The sequence below is a fragment of the Dendropsophus ebraccatus genome, chromosome 14, assembly GCF_027789765.1.
Source record: "Dendropsophus ebraccatus isolate aDenEbr1 chromosome 14, aDenEbr1.pat, whole genome shotgun sequence".
Taxonomy (NCBI): Eukaryota; Metazoa; Chordata; class Amphibia; order Anura; family Hylidae; genus Dendropsophus; species Dendropsophus ebraccatus.
Genome location: NC_091467.1, coordinates 30,928,767 through 30,950,000, shown reverse-complemented (window position 1 = coordinate 30,950,000; position 21,234 = coordinate 30,928,767). Strand labels below are relative to the sequence as shown.

Here is a 21,234-nt window from a genome sequence, read left to right as displayed (position 1 = left end):
TTCAATGCTTCAAGTATCCAACATCTGTTTCTGATAACTTGTAGATTTTATGTACATCCACATAGTGCAGATAATCCACAGTATCTACACTGTGTGAACATACCCCTATAGATCTCTAACCTTGCAGGGAGCTCTATATCGGGAAAAACAATGCTACAATTCCTGAAGGGTATGTTCACACAGAAAAAAAATTCCAGCAAGATTTTTGAATGCATTGGTTTTGGTGCAGAAACACTGCAGAATTTTCTACAACTGACTACATGACTTCATCATGGTAAAGGGGTTATGTAGGCTTAGAAAAATACAGCTGCTTTCTTCCACAAACAGTGTCACTCTTGCAGCTTGGTTCCATTATAGTGAATAGAACTGAACTGTAATACTACTCACAACCTGGGGACAGGGATGGCACTGTTTCTGCAAGACAGTAGCTTTGCTTTTTCGAATTCTGGATAACCCCTTTAATGTTAAAAAAAACAAAAAAAAAAAACTACATGCCGCAGAATATAAAATAAATCATAAAATCTGTGCACTCGTCTGACATGGTGTTCTCTGCTGCCACATCTGTCCTTGTCTGGAACAGTCCAGACGGGGAGGTATTCTTTGGAGAGTTCCTCCTGCTCTGGATAGATATTGACACAGAGAGCACAGTGTCATACTAGAAAGAAAATGTCACTTTCTGCAGAACATACAGCAGCTGATAAGTACAGGGAGATTTTAAATAGAAGTAATTTCTAAATACTTGTGACACCGGTTGACTTGAAAACTTTTTTTCCTTCCTGAGTACCCCTTTAACTCGGGAAGGAAAACTATTTTATAACCTTGCAAACGGGTATCAGCAGCTCCGAGCATAAGATAGAGCTGACAAATTCCATTCAAGCCCATTAAGAAAACACTATTTTATGACACCCAAAGGCCATGTTCAAATGCTGTAGGAGACCGCACTGAACGGCCAGTCTCTGAAAAGATCATCTGGGATGATCTTTTCGGACACAGTGTTCTGATGCGGGCGCATTCGTGCGCCAGCATCAGAACTCCCCACAGCACACTATGGAGCGAGCGCCCGGAGCCGCTTGCTCCATAGTGTGCACTGACATGGTTTTCTGCAGCCACTATTCAATGAATAGCGGCCGCAGAAAACGGACACGTGAGTTGTTTGCGGCGCCGCGTGAGATTCCGGCCAGAGCATATACTAAGTGTATACGCTTCAGCTGGGATTCCTAGGCAGCAATGGACGTATATTTCCACATAAATCACGGCCATTGTACAACGGCCGTGGTTTTACGAAAATATGCGGGGTGTTAACATAGCCTAAGGCCTTCTCGCAGAACTACAGACGTAGTTTTGAGGGGTGGAACATAGCCTTATTTGAAATGGGATCCCAGCCGGAGCGTACACACATCGTATACGCTCCGGCCGAGATCCCATGCGGCGCCGTAAAGACTGACCTGTCAGTTTTTCTGCGGCTGGAATTCAGTGAATTCCGGCCGCAGAAAGACCTGTCAGTTCAAACAGTGAAGCAAGCGGCTCCGGCCGCTTGCTTCACTGTGGGCTATGGGAAGCTCTGATGCAGGCGGAAAGATCACCCGGCCGGTACGGTACTTAAGTACCCGCCGGGATGATCCGGGCCGAGACCGGCCGTTCCGTGACCCGGCCAGGGTCACAGAACGGCCGGTCTCTTCCGTAGAGTGAACATAGCCTAACTATGTATGCTTAGGTTTCCAGTGTGTGTAGAATACAGTCTATCCCTCCGCTAAGCCATCAATATTTGTTTTCTCATTCAGGGTACCGTCATGTTCATCTGTTTTCCAAAGATGGCGCCTCCCTATCCCCAGCTACTCTCTTTGTACACGTGCACATCGAAGACCCGTGAGCAGCCAACAGACACCATCTCTTATCAGGATCAGGGAGGATGGAGTCTGATCCTCTGAATATCTCATAGTGGTTATTTTCCCATGTTTCAGCCAGGTGCCATACTTTCTATACGCAGTCAGTGTTTGCCATAGACTATATATCGGTGCCTTTACCCTAGTGCAGTCACAAGACATTCCGACTTCTATTAAGTAATATGGATACAGGGTACAACACTGCTGTTACCAGGGGACATAAGGCAGCCTATGACATAGAACATATACGCACGAAGCTGGTAAGCATGCCATCTTCAGAGCGACATTTCAAGAACTGTGGCATGGGAAGGGCTACTTACATTTGCACATATTGTGCATGCTCATTTTAGGAAGTTACAGTCTACATTTCTTGTCCAAATCACCAGGAGAACTGTAAGGTACATTTTCCCATTAGTTCTTAGACTACAGTGCCTGTAACTATCCCTGTCACTATCGTGCTGTCCTCTAATAACACAGCATAATCATGGTGACAGGCCTTTATGTGAACCCCATGTAACTTTGGCTGTCTGCCTTCTTTGGGGGGCCATATAGCACTTAGAGCAAAGAGCATAACACTAAATATCGGCCTCTTACAAAGGTGGGCGACAACACGCACAGGTACAATGCACTTCATGAAGGAAAGATACTTGCACTCCTATGACATTTTATAAATGGATTTTCTATTTTACCCATCAGTGTAACTTTATAATAAACGTGTCATCTATTACACCTGTCTCTGGTTACTGGGTCAATGAGGAGTTTTACAGTTTGCACTGACTGCAAGGACAGCTTCTGGTCTTAGGGGCCTATTCCACGGGAGCGATATCGAACGAATCGGCACGATCCGGCCGATTATTGCTTGGTGGAATAGAGAAAACGATCAGCCGATGAGCGTATCATCGACTGATCGTTTATTTAGGGCCAGACCTAAAGTCATCGGTCCCCCACCGCGCATCGCTAAAATGAAATAGCGGTACGCGCCAGACGACCGACGATTTGAGAAGCAGCAGCATACGTTACCTGGCAGGACTTCTCCTCCACTCAGTCTTCCTCCGCAGCATCAGCAGCTCCGGAGCGGCCTGACTGAGCAGTCAGACCACTCAGCCAATCACAGGCCAGGACCGCCGCGGCCAGTGATTGAGTGAGCGGTCTGACAGCTCAGTCAGGCCGCTCCGGAGCTGCTGATGCTGTGCCGCGGGACCCGGGGAGGAAGACGGAGCGGAGGAGAAGTCCTACCAGATAATCTATGCTGCAAGGACATCGGTAATGATGTCCTTGCAGCCCTCGCTCAACAATCATCGGGCCGTGGAATAGGCCCAGTAAACGAGCGCCGATCTAGCAGATCGGCGCTCGTTTACATTGTTGATCAGGCCCCCCATCAGCCCGTGAAATAGGACCCTTAGACTTCGTGTTTCATGGAATGTGGGAATAAGCCCGGACAGGGAAGCCCTGTTGTTGATGATTCTATCCCTGTACGGCATGGTGTATAAACACTATGCCGGAATTGGGGAAAGTATTTCACTATATATGTGGAACACACCTGTAGAGGCCTGCAACTGGCCATGTGTTGTGAAAGTACAACTCTAACCATGGAGAGAAAGGAATGTAATGATTTAGTATAGTATCTCCTGAGTTAGGGCCAGTTCACACTAAGTAAATGTGCCGGAATTCCACAGCGGATCTATTGGCCGCAGAATCCTGCCTGCCTCAGTGTGCCATAGCCTGTCTGAGGGCTCGCACGCCTCCGCTCCAGCCTCTCTTCACGCATAAAATTGACAAGTCGAGCCCTCTCAGACAGGCTATGGCACACTGAGGCAGGCGGGATTCTGTGGACGAGAGATCCACCACAGAATTCCGGCACATTTACTCAGTGTGAACGTACACCTATAGTCACAGACTTGCATGTTAGGCCGAGATAAGTTGACTGCCAGACACCTCTAGCGTAGACTATCTTGAAGAGATTTGGCAGAGAAAAATAGATGCCATCTCTCTGTGCACCAGCCGGCAAACTCCTCTCCTTCTCCAACTGCAATCAAGTCTTTTAGTCACTGCTGTGGCCTCCTCCTCCTGGTAATTCTTAATGCCAGCAGGAACTGCCTACCAAGCCCAAGGACTGGCCAAGCAGGCACAAAATATCATTTTAAAAAGGTCTGCAGGAAAGACTGAAAGACTTGACAGTGGCAGGGAATAGGTGGACATGAGTATGTGGGCTATTGCACAGGGAAGCATACAAGTTTATTTTACCCCGAAAAACAATGGTACGAAACTAGCTGAAATTGAAGGCATTTAGGATAAAGCAAAATATAAAATTAAATAAAACACAGCTGATTTCTGGCAAAAGCAGCACCACTCCTGTCCTTAGGTTGTGTGTGGTATTACAATTCAGCTATCCACTTTAGTGGAACTAAGCAGCAAAACCACATCCAACCTGAGGACAAGAGTGGTGTTGTTTTTAGAAGAAAGCAGCCAGGTTTTTTTGTTTTTTTTAAATCAGCACAATACACCTTAAGAATATTGTAAAAAAATAAAAGCCAGCAGGTTACAGATATATATAATATATACTTTAATATTCAGCCACAACTCCGTTTCAATCCGGATGGCAGCAGGAAGGGAAGAGTGGTCGCAATTTTATATTCACAGCAGTGGGAAGGGAGGAGAGAAAACCCTGAAATATCCTTAAAGTCAAGCCAGGCTAGAGGAAGCTTCCCTCTTTGCACTTCCATGAACCTGAAGCCTCCCTCCCACATTACATCAGCATGATGTGTTCATGAGCGGCACCCACAATTCCTGCACTCCTTCTTGGGGCTGCTCTCTTGGGTGTCCAACCTATGGCATGATGAGCAGCCGGTGGCCCATTATACACCCTGTCCCCCTTCATTTGGGGATGGGGGCAGTTACTGTAAAACCAGACCAACCTGTAAGGGGAAAAGAGAGAAGGGGTTGAAGCATAACCCATAAAGCTTGTCCTAACAAGTCACTACATGTATTGTAATAGGCCCTGAAAGTAAGTGTGTGTGTGTGTGTGTGTGTGTGTGTGTGTGTGTGTGTGTGTGTGTGTGTGTGTGTGTGTGTGTGTGTGTGTTTAAAGTTTACCGTACCTTCTCAGGCCCCATGCTGGGACACTTCCAATTATACAGGTAATACTGAAGATTCCCGTCACCTATCCCAAATTTCAGTTTCTCAAGGAAAGTTTTGTTCTCCATAAGATCCAAAGCATTGAAGACATCAAATCCTTTCTGTAAATAAGATAGGAATGAGAATTGCACAGAGTACAGGCTCCCCCCACCAATCTCTGATAAATTTATCACAATGCTGAACTCACAGACTTAGCCAATATGAGAGCATCATTCATGAGGTCTACCAGAGGCGTCTTGGTGTGAACGTTGTAGAAGGAGTAAGCAGCTTTCAGGCTCTTGTGCGTGGGATGATTCATTATAGTGGAGGGCAATGTATAAAAGCTCAGGAAATCAGTGATCTCGCCCTCTGTTGTCTGCAAACAGAAATCACAGCATTCATTACACGGTGAACGCCCCTGCTTACCAGCAGGAGACATGTAGATTGTTTATCTTACCTCCACCACAAATGTGTCTATGATGTTCTCCTGCGGTAGGAGCCAGTGCTGCACCTCCTCTTCATTCATTACTGGAGCCAAATTAAACTGGGAGAGGTAACTGGTTAGAAGCTTGTGTACGGCCGGGATGTGACGGATTTCCATAGGTACCAGGCCAGAGGTTTTAGGGGCCTTTGAATAAATTAAAGATATAAAAAAAAAAAAAAAAAAAAAACCCACACATGTATTTACAACACAAATGTATAAGGATTGGCCACTGAATGTTCAATAAATAGAATTAAGATGTATCAAGTTTAAATGTATAAAAAAAACAAAAAAAAACCTATATAGTCTGAAGTCTACAACCACAATCTTGTGACATTGCAGTAAACACCATTTAGTCTTGTAGTATCATTACCTTTTTGAGGGGTACACCCATATGGGGCAGTTATACCCTATGCACATTATAGGGCATAACTAAGATTAAGGACTAAGGAGGTCCGACCAGTGTGCCTCAGCTACATTCTAGAGCCAAGTGGATAGGGCATAACTAGTCCAAAATGGGAATGCCCCTTTAGGCTAGATTCACACACGGATCCACAGTGGATTTAACGCTGCTAGTTCGCAGTGAAATTCGTCACTTTCAATAGGATTACATACTCGCAGCAGAATAGTTATCCCGCTGTGAGTGATGACTCGTGGTTCAGGCATAATTAAAGTGATGACAAGTTCCCTTTAAGAATTCTACAGTCACAAAATATATGAAAATATATGTACTGTTATCCAACAAACTCCATGGATATGCCAACTGCATTTAGCAGGGGCACAGCAAATCTTATGAAGAACTGTGACTTGTATGACACAGTCTTAAATGCAAACAAGGGAAGGAACAAAGCCATCAAGAAGGAGAAAGACACATTGTGATATTGCAGCTCAGTTCCATTGGAGTGAATAGAGCCACACATGCAATCTAAGGACAGTGCTGGTGCTGTTAGAAGAACGCAGCCATGTTTTTCAAATCTTGGATAACCACTTTAAATCTTAAAACCACTTGCAATTGATGAAGCCCCTGCAAGAATTCTTTAAAAGCGCGGGATTATAAAATCAGACAGGGAAAGTTACATTCATGGTAACTCACATCGGATAAAACATAATTGAGGTGGGAAATCATGTATGCACATTAAACACACAGACATGGCTTACCTCAGGCAGCCGGTATAGCTTCATAGTCCTTTGCATGGTCATGTTACGGCTCAAATGAGAGAATTTCACCTCTATCAGCTTCCGAGGGTTTAGTGATCTGTGCCAGTACCTGAAGAGCAGAGAGAACAAGAGTGTTGTGGCTAAACTGATGCAAATTTTAATTTAGGCCTTAGGGCTAGTTCACATGGAGTATAAGAGTTGGAATTTTGTGATGGAACGCTCCACTGCGGAATCCCACCAGCCTGTGTCATACATGCCAGTTCTTTGAGTGGAGAGCGGAGCCCTCCCTTAGACACACTATATAACACTGAGGCTGGTGGGATTCCGCGGCAGAGAGTTCCGTTGTGGAATTCCGCCTCTTTTACTCAGTGTGAACTGGCCCTTACACTCACATATCCATGTTTAGTCCGTAGTGCAGGCCGCACTGCATGGACTGAACACATACCTTTAAAACAGGACTCGTTGCATTAAAATGAATTAAGCGAAGTCAGTTCAATCGCGTATAAACTGTAATAAGCTGTAAAAAAAGTGTAAGAGAAACAGACCGCTAATCTCAGGGAGACCAGCCAAATGATAGCACTGCCGGCTGCTAGTGAAAGCGCTCAATGCAGTGAAGTCCTAGGTGCATTGCCCCCTGGTAAACATGAATATGCAAAAGAGCCCGTGGAGCCTCATTGAAGAGTCTTGAAACACAGGAGTAGCCAGATATCCCTCCGTGAAGGACCCAGTCAAGGGGTGGCTCCTGTAAGGAAACCACCATATTAAGTGGCCCTATAAGACAAGGGAAAAACCAAGGCCAGGTATTCATCCACAGACAGCTGTTTCAGGTGTGCCCAGTATATGGACTGGACATGGATGTGCATCACAAGAATGGAGTTTCTCTGTGTCAGAGACATGCAAAACATTTCAATGGTTGGAGTCTGAATATTCAAGACCACTATCGATCTCTAAATATAGCTGGAAGCAGTGCACGGTTATGCACTTCTCCCTCCAGCTACTTGCTATCTCCAAATCCCTCGAGTCCTATAGACTCATAATGGAGCTAATCTGATACAGCATAACAGATCACAGGGGGCTAGGGAGAAGTGATCAGTCACATAGTTCGCCAAGCTATATCTAGTGCTAGTAGGAGTCTAGACCACCCAGACTGATTACAGATTTTATAACAGGGACACTCAAGGCTAAAGATATTAGCTCTGTAGTAATGCCTACAGCTCTGCAATGAGCATATAGGGTGTAATATGATATTTTAGCATACAAGTGTGTGTACATCCATACATACATACATACATATAGGACATACCTGCATGTGCCTACTGGTTTGGGTAGAACTACACCCGCTGTGTAAACTGCCTGGAAGATCCCCTCCATGTGGACGCGACGTGTGATCTCACGGATCAGAACTGGAGCCACCCTCTTGGAGCGCAATTTTTTATGAACACAAAGGAAGTTGATCTCAACCATTTTCTTGGTTCTGGTTTAAAAACAGAAGGAATAATTTAACAAAGTGGTAATACAATAAAATGTAACAATATAATGCATCAATGTAAAGAAACAGTCAGAATTGGCAACTGTATACCGCAGGTATCGTAGTTTACGGCCAAATCAATAAACCCACTTAAGGGATTCTGTCAATTCATTTTGTCCATATTACAAAAACAGATGGACCCTGGCACTCACTTGCATGAAGAATCCATGCTCTTCAGTCATATAGTCATTAACATGAACAGAGGACATGTTTCTGCTTCCTATACATGCTAGTCATCAGGCACACAATATACCGTATACTTGATGCGGCCCCTACTACTGACATCACCATAGTAACATAAGAAACAAAAATCACTGTCTTCACAAAAGGATGTGGACACCATTTATTGTTACATCTTGTCCAAATATGCTAATGAACATAGCTCACATCATAGGCATAACATAGTGCATGAGTTATAAAATAGCCTTTACCTATGTGGTTTAAGTGTCAAGGAGGTGGGACTGCTTAAAGGTGTTTAAAGGACAAGAAATAAACAGATCAGTGAGGTTGAACTACTACATCCTTGCTGATCCTAGGAGCATAATTGTCCCCAGAATCAATGGTGTGTAACACACACACATAATCCATCCAGTCTCTATGGGGCCATGAATGCTTCCAAGTTCAGCAACTGGCAATGTTCAGCAACACTGAAGAGAATGAATGGAGAAGTGGCCTCCCACACTGTGTGCACCATTTATTTCAGGGACAATTGTGTGTTCATTTTTGGGACTTCCCTCTCCTGAATAACTGATGTACAGAGCTCCATGCTGGAAGCAGAATGGTGTACTGCAAGGCAGGGAGGGGAGCAATTGACGTTAATTCCCAATCTGAGCGCTGTAATTTTGAACACAGATTAGCCCTATGCAATGGAATAAATCCACATATAAAGCGAATGTACCATCAGGCCGGTGCAGAGGTCCCTTTCTTGAACCGCGGCCCGGATCCCGCACGCGGCGACAATAACCAAGCACCAGCCTGGCCCACCCCCATGGGAGAAAACCCCCGCCCCTCTATAACACAGCTCCATTGATTTTAATAGAGCCACATCACAGAGGGGAGGGGAGGTTCCTCCCACTAAGGGTGGCCCGGTCCACCTCCAGTGCTTCAGCCCGGGACGGTGCTCGGCCATAGACGGGCGCCATGCGCAGGAACTGGGCCGCGGTTAAAAAAAAAGGACCACGCCACAAGCTTACCCGCGCCGGCGCAGTTCTGTTCATATGCAACACTTCAAGTAACTGATTGTACATTTACTTTAAGAAACCAGATTTGGTTTCCACACAGAAAATCAATAAAAAGGGACATATCACTCTAATTTTTCTATGTGGATTTAAAAATCCACTCAAGAGTATAGCACCTTAGCATAACAAGTAAATATCCCTACGGGGATTCTGCGGACTGTATACTATGTACCAGACCTCTCGGCATCACTCTAAGTTTAATCTTTGCGCTACTGAACTGACAGCCATGTCCGTATAGTAGTGCAGAGATTTAACAGTTTTGGAACTCAAAGAATAATAATAAAAGGATGATGCCGGGAGGTTTGATCCGTTGTATACAGTCAGCTTATAGACCATATATTACTGATGTATGAATAGGACCTGAGCAGCCATATCCGTTATCCCTGCACAGTGATGCTCCACTGCCCCTACTGTACAAGGAACTACAACACATCTCATTTGATCCAAATAGAGCTGTGGGGGGGGGGAAGTAAAAATGTATATACACCTAGATGTCAAATAATGATGATCTATTGAATTTGTATGTATTTGTATATGTTAATAAAAATATATTTAAATTAAAAAACTTAACATGTTGTAGTTCTCTCCCTGCTTGTTCTAATAAGTAATATTCTGGAGACTGAGCAATCAAACTTTTTTTTTTTTTTAAGTGAAAGATACACTGTCTGCAGAGACATAAAGGGAATTGTAGTTTTGCCACAGCTATAAGGCTGGAGATTTCCCATCCCTCCTTTAACATGTGACACATGAACAAATGTTGATCTGCAGATACCTACAAGTCATAGATTTTCATAGTAGCTGGGATGGCGCTGATAAATCCTACTAGTTTTTTGCTGGAGATGACTCTCACTCCACAATGCCACTGTGGCAGCCATCCCGGAGGTCTCAGTGCCCTGCAGACAAAAAAAACATTTACAGTATAGAGAGAAGAGACTGGAAAAAATACAGAAGACAACAAAGACACTCACCACAATAGGAACTCCGGTGAGTAGTCAAAGCGGAACATGTTATCGTCATCCTCCACATAGTTCTCATTGAGCAGAGTGTACAATTCCTTCAACTGTTGGCGACAAAAAGAAAATCAGCCATAATAGATGCACAGGACACCTTATACCCTCTGTAAGGGCCCTATTCCACCAGACGATTATCGTTCAGATTATCGTTAAATCGTTCGAATCTAAACGATAATCGTTCGGTTGAAATGCAGTTAATGATTAATGACCGAACGAGAAATCGTTGATCGCTTTATAAGACCTGGACCTATTTTTATCGTTGCTCGTTCGCAAATCGTTCGCATTGAATAAGACATCGTTCGGTCGTTCGCAATAGATACGAACGCAATAGCGAATAAATAGCTAAGAAAAAACTATCGCAATTACGATCATAAGTAACGATTATCGTTCCATGGAAATGAGTGAACGTTTTAAGGTCTTTCGCAATAGCGGTCGTTTGAGATCGTTAATCGTTAACGATTATGCAAACGATAATCGTTCAGTGGAATAGGGCCCTAAGGCTGCAGAGGGGAGCGGAGATTTACTTACCACTGCCCTGTCACTTAGATCCAAAGCATCCCAAATGAAACCCTGAGGAAGACTGTAGGGCTCCTGCCGGATGTTGTCCTTGTCTGGCTCGATGGGGCCATGTGTGCTCACGACTTCTCCTGCGGTGAGACATGACTATTATACAAAGGGGGAGGGGGTATGACGGACACAGGTCTTTCATGGATAGTTCACACTGTATTCTCACCTAGCTTAGGTACAGGCTGTGTGTCCCAAAACTGGTAGCTTCTTTTGCTAGCCTCTTCCATGGTCTTGGCTGGTCCCTGTCCTACAGAAAACAACTCAATGGCTTTCTGGATCTCCTGGATCTTCTCAGCAGGGAGAGTGTTCACCTTCATATGAAGCCAAGCAAAGAGGTCCTCATTAATACAGAGATATTACCCCAACACAGCCAGAACCTGCCATAAAGATCACTACATACCAGTGATCCCCAACCTCTAGCCCTCCAGCTGCTGTAAAACTACAATCCCCATCATGACCGGACAGCTGAAATCTGCCTTTCCCTACCGATCCCAGATCAGGAGTAATCCCAACATCCTCACCGGAGCCTCAGTGGTATCCAACTTATCGCCTCCCTTATCTTTCTTGCGTTTCTGTTTCTTCTTTTTCTTGACTCCGGTGTCCCTAGAAGACAGAGAAAATTCATGAATAACCTGGAGTTATTCACTAGCCATGGAAACATATAGCTGGCCATGAAAAGAGCAACACATGCACTAGCTTGTTCAGCCCACAGCTATACGTTTCAACTACCCCATACATGCTGGGCTCAACCGATTGTACATGTGCTCTTAAAGGAGAAGTCCAGCGAAATTTTTTTATTAAAGTATTGTATTGCTCCCCAAAAGTTACACAAATTACCAATATACACTTATTATGGGAAATTCCTATTAAGTGTTTTTTTCCCTGCACTTTCTACTGCACCAAGGCTTCACTTCCTGGATAAAATGGTGATGTCACGACCCGACTCCCAGAGCTGTGCGGGCTGTGGCTGCTGGAGAGGATGATGGCAGAGGGGTGCTCAGTGTCCCTCCAGTGCCCTGTGTCCCTCAGTGTCCCCTGCCATCATCCTCTCCAGCAGCCACAGTCCGCACAGCTCTGGGAGTCGGGTCGTGACATCACCATGTTATCCAGGAAGTGAAACCTTGATGCAGAAGTGCAGGGGAAAAAAGCACTTTATGTGCATTTCCCGTAATAAGTGTATATTGGTAATAACTTTTGGGGAGCAATACAATACTTTAATAAAAATTAACGCTGGACTTCTCCTTTAACAGGGAGGGGAGTAAGATGCTGCCAGACGCCACCATTGACTTATCTGCCATGAATGGAGGATCAGGCATAGTGAAACCCAATAAACCCGATGCTTCTTTACTCAGATATTAGGGGAATTAGTAGAGATGAGCGAATATACAGTAATAAGGAAAGGAATCGTTTTGTTTGCTCGATCAGCCAGCTGCCTTTTAAGGCCGCATTCACACGTTCCGTGTTCCATACGGACATGGAATGCCTGTAACGGATACCCCCACACCGCCAGCATCTGCGATAAGATGCTGGGAGCAGGGAGACTGTATGCATATGCGCTGCGCTGTTGGGGTTAGTCCGTTACAGGCATTCCACGTGTGAATGCGGCCTTAGTCAGTATCGCTCTTCCCCAGGTGCCTGGAAAGGCTGGATCCAGTCCTGGGAAACTTCTCACAGTTTCCCAGGACCGGATCCAGGTTTTCCCAGCACCCGGAGTAGAGTTAAAAGGCAGCTGGTTAATAAGCTGACAGCCGAGCAAACAAAGTGATTCGCTTCATTACTGTAAATTCGCTAATCTCTACTAATTAGGTATTTGGCCAACTATCCTAGAACATGTATAGCCACAACTGCAACATCATATATCAATCCGTGACTTATCTGCACTGGTACATAGTTCCCAATGCCCTCAATAGTGAATGGGGCCAAGATGTGATACCACACAACCTGGAGGACAGGTGGGGTTTTTGGAAGAAGACTACTGTCTTTTTTTATCCTAGATAACACCCTGTAAAGGAGAAGCATCATATGGAATATTTTAGTGTTATGCCAGGACATCATAAAAGCTGCAACCTCAGGGACCCCTATGGATCTGGAAATCTTTCACACAGTACTGCAGCCATTGAAAGTGGCAACATATCCTGGGGATACAACATTACTTCTAATAGTAGGAAAAGCCCTGTAAAAGAAGGATTAAGAACCGCAATCACAGATTTACATGACATCATAGAACAAGAGCAAGGAAGAAATGGTCTGGGGCCCCGGCCGGCACAGAGATTCCACACACCTACCTGCTAATCCTATTAGAGTCCCTGAGCCAGCCATGTGGAATGAGCCCTATTTAAAGTCCCATTTCATGTGACAGATGCACAGCGAGATGGTGCCAGAGACACAGGGGCAGGATCAGCTGTTTGGGTTGGGGCCACGTGGCTAGAAGGTGGGGGAGGGGGGTGATCGGACTGAAAACTGGTCTATTACAGCAAGCAGTTTTAGTATGGTAAATAGGACACCCAATCATAGTGGGTTGTAATAGATGTTGCCGGTTTATTGACTAATATTCAGGGTTCCCCAACTTGTGCATTTCCAGCTGTGGAAAGACTAAAAGTCCCAGCATGGCCTGACAACAACAGAAGCAGTCAGAGCAGTGACCTTCTCCCTCACCAACCGTTGAAAAACTACAACTCCCAGCATGTCCTGAGAGCCAAAGGAGTTGTAGTTTTGTAGGCTGGGGTAGACTCTGCTATATAGTGATACTTTGGGGAGAGGGCCTGAGAGCTGTAACCCTACATTGTGTGCCGTCATGTGATGGGACAAGAGGAAGCAATAAAGTGCTGGAAACCGCTTGCTCTGTAAAGTATCAGGAAGTGTGATTATCTCCTGAACACGCTGCATGTCACGGGGACACAATACTACAGCGCCAGAGGTTTCCACAGGGAGGGGGTAGTGAGGAGGGCCTGGATAGAGAGACCACCACCCATATGTTTTAGACCAGGCATGGGGAACCTTCAGCCCTCCAGCTGCTGCAAAACTACAATTCCCACAATGCCTGGAAAGCCAAAGCCAAGATTTGACTAACTAGGCATGATAGGAATTGTAGTTTTGAAACAGCTGGGAGGCCAAAGGTCGCCATCCCGATTTTAGACTAATTCCTGTCCTTCTTGCCCACAACAACCAATCATGAGAAAGGTTTTTTTTTTTTTTTTTAATTATTAGCAGAATACAAAAATGAAAGCTGCGATTGGTTGAACTAGCTGAGGAGACATAAGTCACCATCTTTGTTGCCCATAGCAACCACAGTGCATATTACATTTTTTAAAAAGCAGAGCTGCTCGGTGCTTGGTTGCTATGGGCAACATTAGATTCCAGCCCTCATCTCCCCCCCCCCACGCCACAGGTTGCCATGGTAACTCATTATGCCCCCTTCGGCCTGGTGTTTCCTCCAGCTGTTGTCTGATCTTGGAAAAGCTGAGTGATCAAACGTTGTCAATACAACCCCCGCAGAGCCCTCACCCAAACATGTCTGGTTATGCAGAAACGCCAAGGAGAAGTCTGGGAAAGCTTAGTGACATGCACCATAGGAACTTTATCAGCTGTCACCCAGCTTTCCTGGCAGTAGATATGGCTAATAAACAGCTGGAGAAAGCTATAAGATACTAAAGGGGTTATCCAGCACTACAAAAACATGGCCACTTTCCCCCTACTGTTGTCTCCAGATTGGGTGGGGTTTTGAAACTTAGTTCTATTGAAGTAAACGGAGCTTAATTGCAAACCACACCTGAACTGGAGACAACAGTAGGGGGAAAAGTGGCCATGTTTTTGTAGCGCTGGATAACCTTAACTGTAAAAAGGTCCATTACTAGGATGTCCATGATTACAAAAACATGGCTGCCCTCTTACAACAACAGCGCCACCCCTGTCCACAGGTTGTATGAGGAATTGCTGCAATTAATTCATATCAATGGAGCCAAGTCAGGGACAATCCATGGGGCAGAGGTGGCGCTGTTTTTTTTATGCTTTTTTAAAGCAGCCATGATTTTTAAAGGACCCTAAAGCTACAATTCCCATCTTGCTTGGATAGTTTTGCAGCAGCTGGAAAGCAAAGGTTCCCCATCCCTACTGTATATAGCTGATAACAGGTGGGAAGGGGGGGGGGGGGGGGGGGGGGGGGGGGGGGTCATCTCTCCATTCAGTCTGTGGCTAGTTGCAGACATCCCCCCTGCCCAATATGGGTGACCACATTGTTTCAATAGGTGGAGGACCCCGGAGGAAGGACCTGCATCTATCAATCCCTGCGGACAGGATAAGGTGGTATCACCATATGTATACGGGATACCAGACGGGAAATAATCATTATAATACACAGGCGTCATAATCTCCCGCCAGACGCTTATCCCTATGTACAATGCAGAAGCTCATTACACATCCAGATGAAGCAGAGCCGAGTGTTCTTTATTACGGTGACACATCGCCCAGCTCTGCTACATCTGTACTCCGCTTGAACGTAAAGTAAACGTATAATGGGCTTTGTTGCAGGGGCGCTAATGGTGCAGTTTGTGCATATGGCTGAATGCAATCTATTGTTCACTGGTAGCAGTCACTTTGGTGTGATGAATGAATGAAAGAGCAGAACAGTGAAGAGCTCCTGCCCGTATATTATACTAGCTGCTCTATTATAGGATGACCACTTTACATCAGAAAATTTAGTGATCCTCACCTGGGGCTCTAACTACAACTCCCATCATGTATAAAAAAAAAAAAAACCACAGAAACACAACAGCTGTAGTGTTGTTATGGTGGATGAAGATGTAGCTATCACAACCATGCACAGTGATGAACAGTCATCCCCAAACCAGTTGCAAAACTACAACTCCCAGCATGCTAGAAGTCATAGTTCTGGGGAAGCTAGAGACCGACAAGTTGTGGGTGACTGTTCTATTGTTCTAGGTCAGGGGTAGGGAACCATGGCTCTCCAGCTGTTGCAAAACTACAACTCCCATCATGCCTGGACAGCTTTGGCTGTCCAGGCATGATGGGAGTTGTAGTTTTGCAACAGCTGGAAAGCCTAGGTTCCCCATTTCTGTTCTAGATGATATAGTTGCAGGATGTCAGGGTATGCTAGGAGTTGTAGTTCTGCAAGAGACTGTTGGGGAGGCTGGTGATTAGACCTCCACATAATAAGATTGCACTAGACCTGGTGGTGGAGTCAGATGATATGCCCTTTACATCTATTCTATTTATTATGCCATAGGAAGTCTATGGGTAGGAAACCAGGCCTTCTCCACTATAGTCTATGGTTTCAAAGCATAGTGACTACACAAAGGCAGCCATACTTCTGCTGAGGATTGATAGGATCTCATTTCCATCACCCATAATAGATGTAAATCCAAGACTAGTCCAAGGATAAGCTGTATACAATGCACATGGTGGTTTATGAGGACAAGAATGGCTCAGGGTGGATACATGCTTTCCAGGTATACAGGACACATCCTGGGGAACCACAACCGTTTATAACCATTGAGTAGCTATAAAAATGGAGTGTCCCTTTAAGCCCAATTGGAAATGCGATGCCATGTAGATCTGGATCATCCAATGTCATCCTCTGTAGCTCACAATGGATAACAAAGCCTGAGGAGCACATGGGATGGAGCAGGAGACTAATCCATGTACCGGGGCTCACTACGCACAGGACCCACCCTGTAATCTGTGTAAACAATAGCGATATTTACGATAATATAGAGAGGATAACACGGGTTTAGAGCTTTAATTTCGAGCTCAATCTTTGACTGACGGCAGCAACAGCCAATCAGGTCACGGGATCCCCATCAGCGCAGCCAACCAGGAGATAGCAGGGGCGGGACGCCTAGCGACCCAGCGCACAGTGCATTAGAAGCACGCTACAACGGGATACCGAGAAGACCCCGGGATGGAGCGTCACGTTACCCCCGGTTAAGGCTGTGCTTCTCCTCATTCTCGCAGTCGCTGCAATGTCCGTGTTCGTTCTCGTCATCCCCCAACTGCTCGCCCGCTGCTGTCTCACTCTGATCCGCCATCTTTAATCTGAAGCCGGGTAAGGGGAGGGAGGATAGAGAGCTGCTATTGGCTGCGCGCCGCAAAGCATGCCGGTGGTTGTAGTGAAGGACGCCTTTGGGCTGCCTGAATGAACTTTGAAGAAAAACAACGATTCCCGAAAGGCCTTGCGCGCACGTAAGCCATTCATTTGAACGATAGTGCAGGAGCGTGGGCCTTCTGGGAGTTGTAGTTGTTATGTTCCTAAGTACACACCCAACGTTGTTTAACCCTGTAACGTCTCTGCTGTCTTCCCAGAGTCAGGGTGGTGTGGGCAGGATGGAACCTGCTCAGTAGAATTGTGATGGCAATTATACAGTAGAAAATGGTGGTGTGTGAAGAGGTTAAAGGTGACTTATCTGACAACATGGTGCAGATAATACATTTCAGGCCTTGTAGTGTTTATGTTGTGATCCCATACACAGGAATTGGGTCACTTGGAATACAATAAAAAAAAATAAATAAAAAAAATTACAGTATATTTAGACACCTTAAAGCATTTAAGAGGTTGTCTCCAAATTTCAACCCCTGTCCATGTGTGTATACCCTGTAAGTATACATTGGCATCGGAGACATAGCCATAGCCCGCCATTCAACACTACATTACCCAGCAGTGTTCAGATTGGCCAGCCCCTTTAATTTAGTGCTTCTAGAGCAGGGATAGGGAATAGAGATGAGCGAACCTGGAGCATGCTCGAGTCGATCCGAACCCGAACTTTCGGCATTTGATTAGCGGGGGCTGCTGAAGTTGGATAAAGCCCTAAGGCTATGTGGAGAACATGGATATAGTCATTGGCTGTATCCATGTTTTCCAGACAACCTTAGGGCTTTAGCCAAGTTCTGCAGCCACCGCTAATCAACCCGACCCCGATTCGCTTATCTCTAATAGGGAACCTTTGGCCCTCCATCTGTAACAAAACTATAAGTCCCATTATGCCTATATAGCCAACACTTTGTAGTTTTGCAACAGCTGTAGTTTTTTGGAAAAAGTTTCGGGACATGATGGGAATTGTAGTTTAGTAACTGATGGAGGGCAACAGCTTGGGGAACACTGTGCTAGAGGAAAACCCAATCTGACATACAGAACCTGGCCAGGGGCTAATTGCCCGCAATACAACCACAGTATAATGAATGTATGTAATGTTTATGTGTAATAACTTCTGTATAGTCTATTAAAGAAAGAATGGTTGATGCCATACATTTTGCCCTATTGGACTGGTCGGTGTGTTTGAATCATTCAAAACTCCCATAGACTATAAAAGGGAGGGCAGAGGGCATCCATCTGTCAACCTCTGCCTCGACATGCCATCCGTTGGATTGGGAAGAGGGTGAGAAGCCCATTCTTCTGATGCAGGGGGCAGGGGGGCTGCGGGTGCACTATGGACACTAAAAGATGCCCACTATACAGCAGCATACTACCACCTTACATTCAGCACAATACAGTTTAACATTCATGACTTTGGCAGTGATGAGCCAGCTAAGATTCCATTTACACTGCTTTTAAACATTGCGTTGGATCATCCGTCAGTGGTTACAGCAGAGTTCAGCATGCTGCGCTATTCTTCCCAGCAAAATAACAGAAATCATGGCAAAATGTGAACACAGCCTTACATAGGGGATGTGCTTCTCCTCCATTGTTATCCTGCAGCTCCCTCAGCCAGTCAGTGGCCACAGCAGGGTCCCGCCTAGGATGCTGACTGGCTGAGTGGGCCTAACACGTCATGTCCTAGAATCGGGCAGGACCGGGGGACTGGAACTGCGGGATACTGGCACCAGCACTGCAATGGGGGAGGTGAAAGCATGTTACATCTTTCAGCCTCCCCAGCACTCTGACAAAAATTACCCCAGCCCGGAGTTCTGCTTTAATGTGAGTGACTACACAATAATGAGCATAAATCTGTTAAATTTGCACTAATATCAGGTATGGGTCTGCAACCCTAACTAACAGGTATGGGTCTAAAAGCCCTAACTAAGCGCTATTATTTTAGCTAAGCTAAATGCAACTTAATAGTGGCAGCCATCACAACCCAGGAGTTGAGGGAAATCCATGGATTCCTAGCAACGGTTGGTTTGCAGCCACTCGTGAGTTGCAATATGACCCAATTTACTTTAGCGTACGCGCTTATGGCCAAATCCGCAGCACAGCCCTCGCCTAATAGGTTACCTATCATTCCACAAAACACAAAGTATGGGATGTGCTGCCAGTATATGTTGGAATAGTGGCAAAGAGATGTGCCAATGTTTCCTACAGCCAGCAAACTGGCGCAAAGTAGAATTGGCTCAGTTGCCCCTAGCAACCAATCAGATTCCACTTTTCATTCCTCACAGATTCTTTGAAAAATGAAAGGTGGAATCTGATTGTTTCTAGGGGCAACTAAGACAATTCTACTTTACACCAGTTTGATAAATCTCCCCCATTGTCTTTAAAGTATCGGTCTAATGATGGGGTCCCAGGTGCTCTGGGCAACCCGACCACCCAGTGTGTGCTGTGTCTCTCCATGCCAAAATGTGGAGAGAACATGTGACCGCCTCAATGGACTCAGAATGGTTGGGTGTCGATACCCCGCACTAAAAATACATTTATTTGTCTCAAGGGACTTTATTTGTCCCTTGAGACAAATACATTTTTTGTAGTACCTGCTATGGACTTTGTCCTATATCTACTATCGGCCAGCGCCTGTCAAGGTTTTGTTTACATCCACCGCTGCCAACTGTGGGGACTCGACACCCCACTATTACGCATTTCCTGCTGGGACCCAGTGGCTCAGGATCCCAGCAACCTAGAAACCTGTGGCTTCTCCGACCTTCATCATTTTCTTCACAGAGAGCAGAGAGTGCAAATCTGAGTGCTTTTGTTTTCACCACCTTTCTCCCGGATTTCACCCTATGGCGCCTGCATATCTCTTTTAGCTTTCCACTGCGCCTCAATGGACTGATCCTTTAATGGATGGAACATGGTCTACTAGTGGCTACTAGAGATGAGCGAACCTGGAGCATGCTCGAGTCCATCCGAACCCGATGGTTCGGCATTTGATTAGCGGCGGCTGCTGAAGTTGGATAAAGCCCTAAGGCTATGTGGAAAACATGGATATAGTCATTGGCTGTATCCATGTTTTCCAGACAACCTTAGAGCTTTATCCAAGTTCAGCAGCCACCACTAATCAAATGCCGAACCATCGGGTTCGGATGGACTCGAACCCAAACCCGGTTCGCTTACTAGTGGCTACTTTTGGTCCATTTCAAAAACATGATACCCTCACAGTCTGCTCAGGGTATTGGCCGAAGCAGATTTCTTAGCTGATCATGCCATCATTGTGCCAATGTGGCCAGGCAAAAAAATCTGAATACAGATGCGCAACTGCTTCCCAGAAAATGTAGTCCGCCTGCATCTTCACTACATTTTGTCAGCTGAAACAGTATCATAAAGTTCAATTAACCCCCCTCCATCTCTTCCACCTGGGGTTAGGAGCCAATCCAAGACTTTGAACAGTGTTTAAAGGTAAAGGCAGGAGAAGAAGAAAGAGTACACTGATACAGATTTTAAAGGGGTTTTCCGGCGATAAAAAATTATTCACAGAATAACACACATTACAAAGTTATACAACTTTGTAATGTATGTTATGTCTGTGAATGGCCCCCTTCCCCGTGTCCCACCACCCCCACCCGTGTACCCGGAAGTGTGGTGCGCTATACATTACCTGTCACGTGCCGACCACGGTCTCCGATCGTCAGCAGTGACGTCTTCTTCGGGAGGCCGGCGGATCTTCCCGAGTGCCGGCCGCCCTCTGCAGCGTCATCCGAAGCTCAGCCGCGATTGGCTGAGCATAACTGTGCTCAGCCAATCGCGGCTGAGCAGCTGATGACGTAGCCGCGTCATCAGCCGCTCAGCCGCGATTAGCTGAGCACAGTTATGCTCAGCCAATCGCGGCTGAGCTTCGGATGACGCTGCAGAGGGTGGCCGGCACTCGGGAAGATCCGCCAAGCTCCCGAAGAAGACGTCACTGCTGAGGATCGGAGACCGTGGACGACACGAGATGCGGTGAGTATAATGCACCACACTTCCGGGTCTAGCGTGGGTGGGGGGAAACACGGGGAAGGGGGCCATTCACAGACATAACATACATTACAAAGTTGTATAACTTTGTAATGTGTGTTATTCTGTGAATAATTTTTTATCGCCGGACAACCCCTT

At 45.7% G+C, this 21,234-nt stretch overlaps 2 protein-coding genes across 2 annotated transcripts in view; one reads left to right on the top strand and one right to left on the bottom strand.

Annotated features, from left to right (window-relative positions):
• PLCD3 (phospholipase C delta 3) overlaps positions 1-2,610 on the top strand; it is a 43,311-nt gene extending 40,701 nt beyond the window's left edge. Inside the window, exon 15 of the mRNA XM_069952105.1 lies at positions 1,782-2,610. Coding sequence (XP_069808206.1) covers positions 1,782-1,870 — 89 coding nt within the window. The 3' untranslated portion in view covers positions 1,871-2,610. The remainder of the gene's footprint in view (positions 1-1,781) is intronic.
• Positions 2,611-4,431: 1,821 nt separating this feature from the next.
• On the bottom strand, positions 4,432-17,066 carry NMT1 (N-myristoyltransferase 1). Its single transcript, XM_069952840.1, has 12 exons — positions 16,917-17,066; positions 11,504-11,585; positions 11,149-11,293; positions 10,944-11,062; positions 10,371-10,462; positions 10,179-10,295; positions 7,940-8,110; positions 6,637-6,745; positions 5,455-5,625; positions 5,206-5,373; positions 4,982-5,119; positions 4,432-4,798 (listed from the first exon to the last, which is right to left on the bottom strand). The coding sequence occupies exons 1-12, from the start codon at positions 17,024-17,026 to the stop codon at positions 4,778-4,780; spliced, it is 1,443 nt and encodes a 480-aa protein (XP_069808941.1). The 5' UTR covers positions 17,027-17,066; the 3' UTR covers positions 4,432-4,777.
• Between the last annotated feature and the right edge of the window lie 4,168 nt (positions 17,067-21,234).